We start from the raw sequence: 13,831 nt of genomic DNA on the forward strand, positions 1-13,831 counted from the left end.
CGCGTGTGCACGGTAGGATGCGCCGCGATCGAATGGCAATCCACATCCCTCACATCACACCCGTGCACCTGCAGCTGGATTGGATTTATATGCGCTAAATACCTAGAAAATGCACATCTCTCCCTAATAATAAAGTACGGATTGAGTCTCCGGATTCGCTGTCGCGGCCTTTTTACACAAAGATGCCAATTCTTTTTTAAATCAACCCGCGGTCCACATCATAGCTATCTGTAATCTGTAAGTCAACATACCGCTTCGGCCCTCGCCTATCCCCCAATGACGATCCCCAATTTCAGGCGTCGCCCATCGCTGGGTGCTTCTCCGCCATAGCCCGTATAACCCCACCCAATCCCTCGCTCGCTCGCCGGGATCCAAGGTGGCCGCGGCGGCCGGGAGCAGACGCGCGCGGGAGGAGTAGTTCGGGTCCGCGCCGCTGCCCTTTGCCTCTGCCACCAACGCCGCCTGCGCCGCCTCCCTTTGCCACCGCCACCACCGCCGTCCGCGCCACCGCCCTTTGCCGTCGCCACCACCGCCGTCCCCTCCGCCGCCACCACCACCGTCCAAACCGCTCTCGGCCGTTGCCGGGGATCCCGGCCGCGCAGCAAATCCAGCGCAAAGGATCTCAAGGCCTGCCGCCCTGCCCGGTGCACCCATCCATAGGCACATGTTCTCCATAGTTCCATTGGATCCCTTGCCGCCTCTCCTCTTTCCCTCGCTGGAGAAGCCTTTTTCATCGTGGCTTGCCCTGGATGCTAGATTCTGCAATTCCTCACCTGCAGTATGGAAGTGCATCTGCACCTGGGGCGCTAGCTGCTGATGGCCATAGATAACAGCAACGTGTACGAGGTGAGAGAATTTTCTTTAGTAGACAGCAATCTACTTTGATTCTTTACCATCAGGCATCTTTTCATAATCAATTCTGCTCAATTTTGACAATCACACGACAACCCCTAGCAAGCCTTTTGTGGAAACATCGAGTACTGTTTAAGATATGTTGTCCACGGGAAACTAATTAATGTATTTGGTCGATGTACAGGGCTACGTAGTGGTTGCAGTCTTGTATTGGCAAGTGAACAATTTAGTGTTCATTGGCAACAAAAAGAAGTGAATAATATCATGCCATAATTTTGTGTTGCTTCCCGGTCCTGGGTAGACGATGTATTGTACTTCTGCATGGAAGTCTATAAATGATTATCTGCATATTATTTGTTCGTACTTCTCCAAGATCTCAGCATATACCATCTTAGTAACTTCTGAAACTTTCAAGAGTATAATTTATCATTGTACAAGTGCGTATTGAACGTTAATAACAAGGGGATTCTGTTATTTCTTTTTCAATTTACTTGCACTCGTCGGAAATTTGGTGTATAGAGGAGCACTATTCGGTCTACGCGGTCATATTATTCTGAATTTCAAGGAACAAAAATGATGTATATTTGGAGACATAGGGGTTGAGGAACCTAATGTTCTTGAAAATTTTAAATATTGAAATGGTTGTTTTGATGCAGCGGAAGGCTTTTTCCTGAAGGGATTGAGATTACCAGGATTCAGATTGGATCCCTGCTGTGTCAGTGCAGGAGAACTGCTCGAACACGTAGGCATGACATGACCGATGCTGATTACACCTGGACTGCTTTGACATAAAAGATTCCCGGGCCCCTTGACTGAAATCCTGACTAAATTGCAAGTTTCCCTTCTTGAAATTACTGCGTCTGAAGCTTCCAATCTCACCAACTTCGCTGGAGCACCGTGCGCCCGTGCTCGAGCAGAGGTACCAATTTTCAGTACTGTTTTTAGGGGCTTCTACGTGAATCCCATGCATGGCTTTGTGGCATGCAAGACTTTCCTGCTAGACAAGCAAGAAAACAGAGCCATCACGCTTGCCCTACTGTAGCAGCCGTCAAAGCACCACAGAACCTGGGCTCTCTCAATGTCAGTTCATTAGCTGAGCTGATCTCACATGCTAACGCCATGTAATCTTTTTTCTACATTCCACATTTATGAGTTGGATTATATCGTAGATTGCAGTTCAGATCATTATCATGTATGTTGCTCCTTTGAAAGTTAGACTTCATAAAGAAGCAATTTGATCCGACCACAATACCTCTGAATAGATGCATCATGGATTTGTGGGTTCACCTTCTTAGAAGGTGCAATTCTGGTGATGGTGTCATAATTGATAAATATATACATTGCTTCATATGTTGGATAGTTTTGGCGGCCTTCTTTGTGAGGTACACTTGACTGATGAGGGCTTAAAAGGGGCCTTGGTTGTCTGTCAACTGAAAACTCTGTTTGTGCACAACCTATATCCTCTATGAGAAGGAACTGGATGGAGCAAGGTCTAAATGCCTCAAATTGCTTAAAGATATTCTATGCTCGGCAAGGAGATGGAGAGCGAGAAGTATGGCAGGGTCCTTGAGTGGTATTCGCTAAAGAAATACTTGGAGATCAAAATCATTAGAGAGTGAGGCTGCACTCTTAGTGGCAGGCAGAAACAAAGGATTTAGATAGCCCGAGCATTGTATCAGTATGCTGACAACTATTTGTTCCATGATCCGTTCAACGCAATTGATGCTCATACAGGATCCCAATTTTCCAAGGTAAAATACAATCTCTTTTTGTTACTGAACCTTTTTCCTACAATATTCGTATTTGTTCCACTTGAAAAAGCTAGGACTGATCTTTTGATAATGTTATGTAGAATCTTTGTTGAACTCCCTTGGTGTTAGTTGTTCTTGAACCGAAGAAACATGTGGTCTGGAATTGACATCATTCAGTTCCTTGATGAAAACAAAGTTGCATGTCCTTTTAGTCTAAACGTAATATTATGCCTTGGAGCATATGATGGGGGATAAATCGCAGTTATGAACTGCATTCCACGTGCATGAAGGCGAATGATTTTTCTGGATGCCATTGCCATCTGGTACATTGTGTTTATCAGTGAGTAATTGTACAAAGTTCAGATTATCAGTTTATGTTTGTCTTGGCAGATCGATGGTTTCACCGCGGTCGTCGGGAGAAATATCATCAATGGTAGGGGAAAAGCAGGTAGGCTGAGGCGGGCAACCACACCAAGCGGCCGACCCAAGAAGGCAGCCCTGCAGCTCCGCCTCGTGCCACTCCCCATCTCTATGTTTGTGTCAGACCCAGCGCAAGGTAGAGGCAGAAGAGGAGGCCGGGAAGAGAAGCTGCAAGGTAGGAGGCTTTTGATCTGAAGGCAAGAGTTGGACGATCTGCTCACAAAGACACACCTTTATTCTGAATTTCTACTTGAAAAGATTGATCAGGTCACAAATGTACCTTGGCTATGTCTCTCACTGTGTGTTGAATAATGTTTTGCTTATTTTCATCTTGGTTGCTGACATCGGTGGTGTTTTCTGTCGGAGAAAGTAGCTGAAGTGGAAGAAGAAGATGAACCTGTAGAAGAGCTGAAAAAAGGACGTGGTAGAAAGAAGGAAGCGAAGCCTAAACAGTATAATGATGTGAGTTCAGATTTCCTATGTTTTCTTCCCTTCTTCATCAATATGATAGCATAGTTGTCTTCTAGATTATGCGAATGTCTTTGGTTGTCATATACTGTGGATGCATTGTAGTTTGATGTATCGTCTGTATTAACTGCTCAACAGACTTTCCTTGAATAATTACACAGAGACTGTTCTATCTCCTATTGTTTCATAAAATTCTGATTAACCGCTCAACCTGTGACAGTACTACCTCGCCCAGCTGCGCATCCAAGATGCGACACTTGCTGGAAAGCTGGTCAAGTAGGCCCTCGACTGCGAGTTTTAGCAGATTGATCCTGCACATTAGCCTAATTGTTACAATAAACGGACTTACAACAATGATGCTTTCTATATTGAATTTTTATGTTCGACCTCACCATTGCTTAGTCTCCTTTCCTGATGTCAAGACACAAAGAATTTGAGATTCAATTTATCTTTTTTAGTTTTTACACTAGAGTGCTTCATTTATATGTATTACTGTAGACACATGGGAATCCTCAAGGTGTCAGGCTTGTTCTTATTATTGCTCATGCAACCCTAAACTTCAGTTAAATGTACTACGTCAGGTTTTAGTGTTTGGATCATCAGTACAAAACAGAGTTGATGGTATATGTCAATTCTGTATTGGTTCTAGGCAAGTAGGTTGACATGTTCATCTGCTATCATGAGTGTCGTGTTTACACTTGCAGTTCAGATATTAAGCTTAAGCTAAAGATCTCACTGTACTGTCTAGAGGTGGAACCGGGGAATGTTGACGCTTTATTGGTTTTGGTCACAAAAATGTTAGCTATACATGCTTTCATCTTGATTATATGGACTTCTCAAGTAATACTACTTCTCAGTTAATTCATTGAAGTAATGATACAATCAATTGGATATTTTTCTACGATTATGGATCTAGAGGAAAAAATGTTGTTTTCACATCATTGTTTTAATCCAATGTTCAGCTTTATTGCTATAAGCTTTACTGCTTTAGACATTTTCGTAGGAAATGCTGAACATTCGTATCAATTGAATCAATGTGGCCTTACATGTAGTGCCGTTACTGTTAAATTTGTAGATATCCTATTTTATTCAGCAGTAACTTTATTTTCTTTTCACTTCTTTTTTATAAATGTCATGCTCAATAGGTAATGTCACAGCAGCTGAATTTCTTCATAACTGGCATAGGCAGTTATCTTCTTATGTGCTGCTATTTCTAGAGGTAACCCCTAATCAAATAAAATTTTGGCATCTGATTCATCATACAGTATTTTTGCTTGGCGGAATAAACTTCTAAGATGACTTTCTATACTTTGTTAGGTGAATGGTATGTATAGCATGCATGTACCATCAAATACATCTAGCCTGCCCGTAAGTGCAGTAAGAAATAATGATATGATGAGCTAGGGTGAGAATTTCGAAGTGTTGAAGACAGAATCAGGCTTTTATTTTCTTGAATTATTTGAAGTGGATCATATATGTAAAACTTCAAATAATTTCTGAACCCACTAGATGTTGCAGCGTAGAACTACTACTTCTTCAACTTGAAAAGGGTCCATGATTTTTTCATAGCTGCGTTGTTAGCTTATCTATTGATTGTGGTTTTCTTCTTGGTAATCATAACTAAGTTTTCGCTTTACTGTAAACTGCACATATGCAATTGTGAAGGGCATTGAGTTTTTTCTTCAGAAGCAAAGATAGTAAGCTTCTCTTATTCCCAGCAAAGCTCTCTACTTTATTTCGACTGTAGAGTAGAGGGGCAAAGACAATTTATGAGCAGAATGGTAGTGAAGAGAGGAGCTGCACAGTGGCTTCTCGTCGTGACAACTATTTTCTTAACCTTTTTTTACCTCTACTGTTTTGCAATAGTTGACTTGATGTTTTGCTTTGGCTGCTTTGATGGGTGGTTGTAGCTGCTGCCTGTAGCATTGTATGGTTGATGTGTTTTGTCTTTGATGCAATCCAAATTTTGGCAGCAATTGTTTTGGAGACACGGGAGAAGACTTGGGGCGACGTAGTAGTGTGTGGGGCGGGCGGAGCGTCGGGAAAGGCCACAGCAACACCCGCGCTTCAATCAATTACGATGGCCTCTGATCGAACCATACTAAGCAAGTGTAAAGGAATTGACAAAGTGCAAAATTGTTCAAAGAAATATGACTTGGGGCGACGTAGCAGTGTGTGGGGCGGGCGGAGCGCCGGGAAAGGCCACAGCAACACCTACGCTTCAATCGATTACGGTGGCCTCTGACCGAACCATACTAAGCCAGTGTAAAGGAATTGACAAAGTGCAAAAGTGTTCAAAGAAATATGGCGGGTGGTCCCACATCTCAAAATAGAGGGAGAACTCAGTTGTGCCATTTTATCCAACTATATATCAAACATGTGCCTTTTTTGTCAAAGACAAAGAAAAGTGTGCTATGAAAGGAAATATGTGCCATTTTTATCAAATGCCTCCTATCCCACCCCCACCCATGTGTTTCTCCCAAGTCATCTGCCCTTCCCATGCTGCCTTTGCCTCCTTTGTGCATCACCAGATCATCATCGATGTCGGCCGCACCCGCACCATTGTCCCATCCACTTCTTCATCCTCGTCTCCTACTCCCTACAAGTGCCGCAAGCAATGGCCAACGATGACCCGAGCTATTTTTCTATCTCCCGTTGCAATGCACGGGCATTTTTGCTAGTAATCCCCTAAATATGGTAAATAAGCCCGGAAAAATGCTAAATTTGAACGCGGTGATTTGTAGGGTGTATGTTCGTCATAGAAGAAAACTCCAGGGCAAAGAACAAAGAAAATTTGGATTCCCCTTCAATCTTGGTGATTTCCCTCTCAAAAGTATGGAACTTGTTTGGTGATGGTTTGATTTATGAAAGGCGTGTATGACGACATAAGACAAACCTTCTAATTTTTTTACCAGGGCATGGTGAGGTCATACCATGGCACACCATGCCAGGCGTCATGTTTTCAAGCATTTATTTCATTTTTTCTATAATTGAAAACCCAATAAACAAACATTTGTGGTTGACTATTGCCACACATTTCATCGAAATATCTGTCCCTTCCTTGTAAAAGGCATGAGAATTTACTAAATGGAATGAGCATGGTTTTCCAAGCCGTTCTTGTGCACCCTTTCGTGCATCGATTGTTTGAACTTGAATTATGTGCATTAATGCCTAGGAAATGCACATAATCCCCTAAATATGGCAAATGAACCCGGAAAAGTGCCAAATTGGAACACAGTGATTTGCAGGTTGTATGGTCATCGTGGAAAAAAACTCGTGGACAAAGGACAAAGGAAATTTGGACCCCCCCTTCAATCTTGGTGATTTCCCCCTCGAAACCATGAAACTTCCTCGGTGATGGTTCGATTTATGAAAGGTGTGCATCACGACATAAGGAAAACATTCTCCAATTTTTACCAGGGAATGGTGAGGCCATTCCATGGGACCACGCCAGGTGTCGGGTTTTCCAACCATGTGTTTCATTTTTTATATAGTTGTTAACCCAGTAAACGACACGTTTATGGTTGACTATTGCTACACATTTCCTTGAAATATCTGCCCATTCCTTGTAAAAGACATGAGAATGTACTAAATAACACGAGCATGGTCTTATAGGTCGTTCTTGTGCACCTTTTCATGCACCGATTGTTCGAATTTGAATTATGTACATTAATGCCTAGAAAATGCACATAATCCCATAAATATGGTAAATGATCCCGAAAAAATGTCAAATTTGAACACGTTGCATTTGAGGCGGTATGTTGATCGTTGGAAAAAACTGAATGACAAACTAGGCCGGAAATTTGGATTCCCCTTCAATCTTGGGGATTTCCCTCTCGAAAGCATGGAACTTCCTCGGTGATGGTTCGATTTATGAAGGGCGTGCATGATGACATAAGCCAAACCTTCTCAAATTTTTAGCAATGCATGGTGTGGTCATACCATGGCACTATGCCAGGCGTCATGTTTTTCAAGCATTTATTTCATTTTTTCTATAGTTAAAAACCCAACAAACAAACATTTGTGGTAGACTATTGCCACACATTTCATCGAAATATCTGTCCATTCCTTGTAAAAGGCATGAGAATTTACTAAATGGCATGAGCATGATTTTCCAGGTCGTTCTTGTGCACCCTTTCATGCACCGATTGTTTGAACTTGAATTGTGTGCATTAATGCCTAGGAAATGCATATAACCCCCTAAATATGGCAAATGAACCCGAAAAAGGGCCAAATTTGAACACGGTGATTTGCAGGTTGTATGTTCATCACAGAAAAAACTTGTGGACAAAGGACAAAGGAAATTTGGACCCCCCCTTCAATCTTGATGATTTCCCCCTCGAAACCATGAAACTTCTTTGGTGATGGTTCGATTTATGAAAAGCGTGCATGACGACATTTTTACCAGGGCACGGTGAGGCCATACCATGGCACCACACCAGGCGTCATGTTTTCCAAGCATGTATTTCATTTTTGTATAGTTGTTAACCCAGTAAACGACGCATTTATGGTTGACTATTTCCACATATTTCCTTGAAATATCTGCCCATTCCTTGTAAAAGGCATGAGAATGTACTAAATAGCACGAGCATGGTTTTCCAGACCATTCTCATGTGCACCTTTTCATGCACCGATTGTTCGAATTTGAATTATGTGAATAATTAATGCCTAGAAAATGCACATAATCCCCTAAATATGGTAAAGGAGTTTGGAAAAATGTCAAATTTGAACATGTTGCATTTGAGACAGTATGTTGATCGCTGGAAAAAAACTGAATGGCAAACTAGGACGGAAATTTGGATTCCCCTTCAACCTTGGTGATTTCCCTCTCGAAAGCATTGAACTTCCTCGGTGATGGTTCGATTTATGAAGGGAGTGCATGACGACATAAATCAAACCTTCTCAACTTTTAACCAGGGCACGGTGAGGCCATACCATGGCACCATGCCAGGCGTCATGTTTTTCAAGCACGTATTTCATTGTTCTATAGTTGATAACGCAGTAAATGACGCGTTTGTGGTTGACTATTGCCATGCATTCCATTGAAATCTCTGTCCATTCCTTGTAAAAGGCTTGAGAAATTACTAAATACCACGATTATGGTTTTCTAGACCGTTCTTGTGCACCTTTTCAAGCACCAATTGTTTGAATTTGAAATGTGTGCATTAATGCCTACAAAATGCACATAATCACCTAAATATTGTAAATGAACACGGAAAAGTGTCAAAATTGAACACGGTGATTAGTAGGGTTTATGTTCATCGTAGAAAAAAACTCATGGATGAAGGACAAAGGAAATTTGGATTCCCATTCAATCTCGGTGATTTACTATCACACACGATTCATTTCCGTCGCCTCTGCGAACCGTGTGTGTTCACTGACACATGCAAAAGGAAAAAAGAAAACCCTCGCCCACTTCGTCCCCACTCACTTGCTGCGGACTCCACCGCAACTCTGCACCCTAAGCTCGACGGCTGTTGGCGGAGGGCATAGGTCACGCTCCAAACGGCACAGGGTTTCGCCCCTACGGCTTTCCGCCGCCTATCTACACTGACATTCTAGACTCTGGTCGACTGGGGTTTTCTGTGGGATTGGGCCGGGGATTTTTCTCATGGAGAAGGTAATCAACTTAGCGAAATATTCACTCATCTCTTATCGCGGTCCGTCCGTCGCTGTTAATCAACCAGCGGAAATCGCCGTGGAATCATTTTTGTTCTAGCTGATTCGTGGGTGTTCATTCATGTGTCCACAGTGAGAGCACAAATCGGGCAACTGTTGTCGTGGCCAGTCGGAAACGAAGTTCTATCTCACCATTCCGGATGACTTCAGGGAACACTCGGTGTGTTCAATCTCAACCTACGACGGTCGGCATGGCCTAAATTTGTGGAAATATACCGTATGTTGCAACATTATCTATATATTTGCATCAAATCTTTGTTACATTATCTATTTTTAATTCTATATTTTTGTACTTTGCTTTCATCAATATATTGATCTGTTCTATCAGTTACTCCCATATTTGTATCTTTCTCTATTATTTCAATATATCTAATTTACTATCTTAATTTTCATTTCAAGCAGTACATCCCTTTCTTTGCAAGAACAGGAGTAGAAGGTAATCTTGGGCTTTACTTTGTTGATGACTCCCAGGATGTCATATTGACAATGCAGCATGGATTTATAATGACGGTTAGCGTAAAACTTGATAAAGATGGTTACTCCTATTTTATGCGGACCTTTGGAGAAAAATGTCTAAGTGTTATGAACTGAAAGCTGGCAATAAAATTCTAGTGCGTGCACCACAACCTGGTCTAATTAACATAGATGTTTACTTCCCCAACGTCATCAGCCGATCAAAGTCTGATCGAGGTTAGTCTCCTTTCAACTTTCTCCATGCTATCATATTACTTGGCAAAATTGGGGTATTTGTTCTGACTAATTGGTCACTAAACCAACTGTGATTTCATATTCTGACTCCGTTCCTAGGCAGTAACAAATTCTATTTACCAATTTATGCACACTATATATGCTTCTGCCATGTTCTGAATAAATAATACCTTTCCACCTTTTAAGCAGGATAAGTTGGATGCATAGTGAATGATCTGTATGTTACTAAGCATACCAAATTTCACTGGAAGGGCACAACATATGAACACTAGATTTTGGATGGGATTAATTAGACCTATGGTGCACACACTAAACAAGACCAATTGTGTGCACAAAACGCTGGTAAAATGTCTTATTTTAATGCTGATGCTCATAAACTATATATATCTTCAACAATATGTTACAATTGGTTTTTATTCTACATGTCAACAAAGCCCCCTGTAGTAGTTCCTGGATCGATTTCCCGACGTGGTCGAATTACACTTTTGCCTGCTAATAACGCCAAAGTGATTGCAAGGTACTGCATTTCCTGCAGAAATGGAACCATTCAAATTAACAAGTTCTCGCTTCTCGTGGCAATGCATCCATATTGGAAAATTGGAGACACTGTTCTACTCATGCTCTACCAAGGCACAGGTGAGCTCTTCCTTTTCATTGACGAGATGTCGAGTTGCTGTGATCAAGCTGCTTCCAGTGGATAGTTGTGGTTGTTGGCCCTCAGCCTCTTAAAATGTGCTAGCTGTTACTATATATGTTAAGTATGTAGATATGGACTATATGGTTGTTGGCCCTTAGCCTCTTAAAATGTGATAGTTGTTACTATATTAAGTATGTAGATATGGACCATATGGTTGTCAAAACCATATTACAAAGATCCTCCTTTTGTCGAATAGTGTAACCACTATATATATGTTACTCAAATGTTGTTACCCAAGTTCATAAATTTTCATGGAAAGTATTAGTATCGTACACAGTTCATTGAGTTTAAGCGAGTGCCCGATGTCTAGAAGGCATTTGCATATTAACTGCCCATATTGCAAATTCACACACATGTTAACATAAGGAAACGTATGTGTAACATACTAATCATTGCACATGAGTACTCACAGACGCATCGTGTGCGATACTCCTAGCCACCGCAAGCAACTAGTTTGCATTTTTCAAAGTTTTTTGTAAACACAGAATCACACACGAACTAACTGTATTGACCGTGTGTGTTGTAATTTCTCGTCGCAAACAGTTCATCCGAGTTGGCTGTTTGCCACGTATCACACACATCTTGTTTACACAACTCGTTTGTGTTCTTTTGGCTCATTGCAAACAGTTCATCCATGTGAACTGTATGCCGCATATCACACACATCTTGTTACGTTGAACCGTTTCTGTTGTGTTCCCTAATCGAAAATAGTTCATCCAAGTGAACTGTATGCCGTATATAGCACACACATTGATATGGCTGCCCGTTTCTGTTGTTCTACGTCATCACAAACAGTTCGAATGGATTAACTGTGTGTCCTGCATCGCACACACATTGATATGGCTGCCTGTTTCTGTTGTTCTGCCTCATGCAAACAGTTTGAATGGATTAACCGTGTGCCCTGCATCGCACACGCAACTAAAATATGAACCGTGTTTGATGGCTCCGCCATCGCAAAAGTTTTCCACCTTTTTTGATGGTTTTTTTACACCATCGTTTTGCGATTATTGCATCACACACAGTTTCAGCAAAGGGTCTCTGATCGTAGTGTCGCGTTAGCAGTATCCTATAGTAGTCTATGCTATTATTGGTGTGCATTTATATTAAAAAAATAAAATTGTAACTCAAGTATGTATAGCAGCAGGGGTTGTGGGTGTAACAATGGTATTGATGTCCTCATCATCCTTCCCTTCTTGAAATGAAGTCGTCCTCGATGGAAGCTCATCTTCCTCACCCAAATAAGGCTTCAAATCTACAATGTTAAAAGTGGGACTAACCCCAAAATCTACAGGCAGCTCAAGTTTATATGCATTATCATTTATTTTCTCTAACACCTTAAAAGGACCATCAACATGTGGCATTTGTTTTGATTTGCACAAATCAGGAAATCTATCCTTACGCAAATGTAACCAAACAAGATCTCCAGGTGCAAACACAACATGTTTTCTACCCTTATCTCCAACAAGTTTATATTTAGCATTCATACACTCAATGTTCTCCTTAGTTAACTCATGCATTTTTAAGAACAATTCAGCATGTTGTTTAGCATCAAAATTAACCTTCTCCGAAGATGGAAGAGGCAACAATTCAATAGGTGCATGAGGTAGAAAACCATACACAATCTTAAAAGGGCACATCTTAGTAGTAGAATGCTGTGAACGATTATAAGAAAATTCAATATGAGGTTAGCATTCTTCCCACATTTGCTTATTATTCTTCAAAACAACCCTAATCATAGTAGACAATGTTTTATTGACTACTTCAGTTTGTCCATCAGTTTGGGGGTGACATGTAGTACTAAAAAGCAGTTTAGTCCCCAACTTAACAAATAAACATCTCCAAAAGTAGTTAAGAAACTTAGTATCACGATCTGAAATAATTGTATTTGGCACACCATGCAAGCGAATAATCTCAGGAAAGAACAAATCAACAACATTAGCAGCATCGTCGCTTTTATTACATGGTATAAATGTTGGGGAGCGTAGCATAAATTCAAAATTTTCCTACGTGTCACCAAGATCTATCTATGGAGTCATCTAGCAACGAGGAAGGAGTGGATCTACATACCCTTGTAGATCGCGCGCGGAAGCGTTCAAGAGAACGGGGTTGATGGAGTCGTACTCGTCGTGATCCAAATCACCGATGATCCTAGCGCCGAACGGACGGCACCTCCGCGTTCAACACACGTACGGAGCAGCGACGTCTCCTCCTTCTTGATCCAGCAAGGGGAAGGAGAGGTTGATGGAGATCCAACAGCACGACGGCGTGGTGGTGGAAGTAGCGGGATTCCAACAGGGCTTCGCCAAGCGCTGCGGGAGGAGGGAGATGTGTCATGGGAGGGAGAGGGAGGCGCCAGGGCTTAGGTTAGATTGCCCTCCCTCTCCCCCACTATATATAGGGCCAAGGGAGAGGGGGGGCGCAGCCTTGGCCCTTCCTCCAAGGAAGGGTGCGGCCAAGGGAGGAGTCCCTCCTCCCCAAGGCACCTCGGAGGTGCCTTCCCCCTTTAGGACTCTTCCTCTCCCTTGATTCTTGGCGCATGGGCCTCTTGGGGCTGGTGCCCTTGGCCCATATAGGCCAAGGCGCACCCCCTACAGCCCATGTGGCCCCCCGGGGCAGGTGGCCCCACCCGGTGGACCCCCGGGACCCTTCCGGTGGTCCCGGTACAATACCGGTGACCCCGAAACTTGTCCCGATGGCCGAAATAGCACTTCCTATATATAATTCTTTACCTCCGGACCATTCCGGAACTCCTCGTGACGTCCGGGATCTCATTCGGGACTCCGAACAACTTTCGGGTTACCGCATACTAATATCTCTATAACCCTAGCATCACCGAACCTTAAGTGTGTAGACCCTACGGGTTCGGGAGACATGCAGACATGACTGAGATGACTCTCCGTTCAATAACCAACAGCGGGATCTGGATACCCATGTTGTCTCCCACATGTTCCACGATGATCTCATCGGATGAACCACGATGTCAAGGACTTAATCAATCCCGTATACAATTCCCTTTGTCTATCGGTACGATACTTGCCCGAGATTCGATCGTCGGTATCCCGATACCTTGTTCAATCTCGTTACCGGCAAGTCTCTTTACTCGTTCCGTAACACATCATCCCGTGATCAACTCCTTGATCACATTGTGCACATTATGATGATGTCCTACCGAGTGGGCCCAGAGATACCTCTCCGTTTACACGGAGTGACAAATCCAAGTCTTGATTCGTACCAACCCAACAGACACTTTCGGAGA

At 42.5% G+C, this 13,831-nt stretch overlaps 1 protein-coding gene across 17 annotated transcripts; it reads left to right on the forward strand.

The window, feature by feature from the left end:
• Positions 1–242: 242 nt before the first annotated feature.
• Positions 243–5,860, forward strand: LOC125539358 (uncharacterized). 17 transcript variants are annotated; one of them, XM_087544676.1, is made up of 7 exons: positions 243–846; positions 1,509–2,603; positions 2,705–2,926; positions 2,994–3,198; positions 3,394–3,485; positions 4,637–4,710; positions 5,465–5,860. In XM_087544676.1, the coding sequence occupies exons 3-6, from the start codon at positions 2,888–2,890 to the stop codon at positions 4,706–4,708; spliced, it is 408 nt and encodes a 135-aa protein (XP_087400802.1). In that variant the 5' UTR covers positions 243–846; positions 1,509–2,603; positions 2,705–2,887; the 3' UTR covers positions 4,709–4,710; positions 5,465–5,860. The 17 variants fall into 17 exon arrangements, 5 of the variants coding, with proteins under 5 accessions (XP_087400802.1, XP_087400804.1, XP_087400803.1 ...); XM_087544678.1 differs by having other exon boundaries at positions 3,397–3,485; XM_087544677.1 differs by lacking the exon at positions 5,465–5,860 and adding an exon at positions 4,809–5,188.
• The last annotated feature ends 7,971 nt before the right edge of the window (positions 5,861–13,831 follow it).

This window comes from Triticum urartu, chromosome 2A, assembly GCF_056163025.1.
Source record: "Triticum urartu cultivar PI428250 chromosome 2A, HENAU_Tu73, whole genome shotgun sequence".
NCBI classification, from domain to species: Eukaryota; Viridiplantae; Streptophyta; class Magnoliopsida; order Poales; family Poaceae; genus Triticum; species Triticum urartu.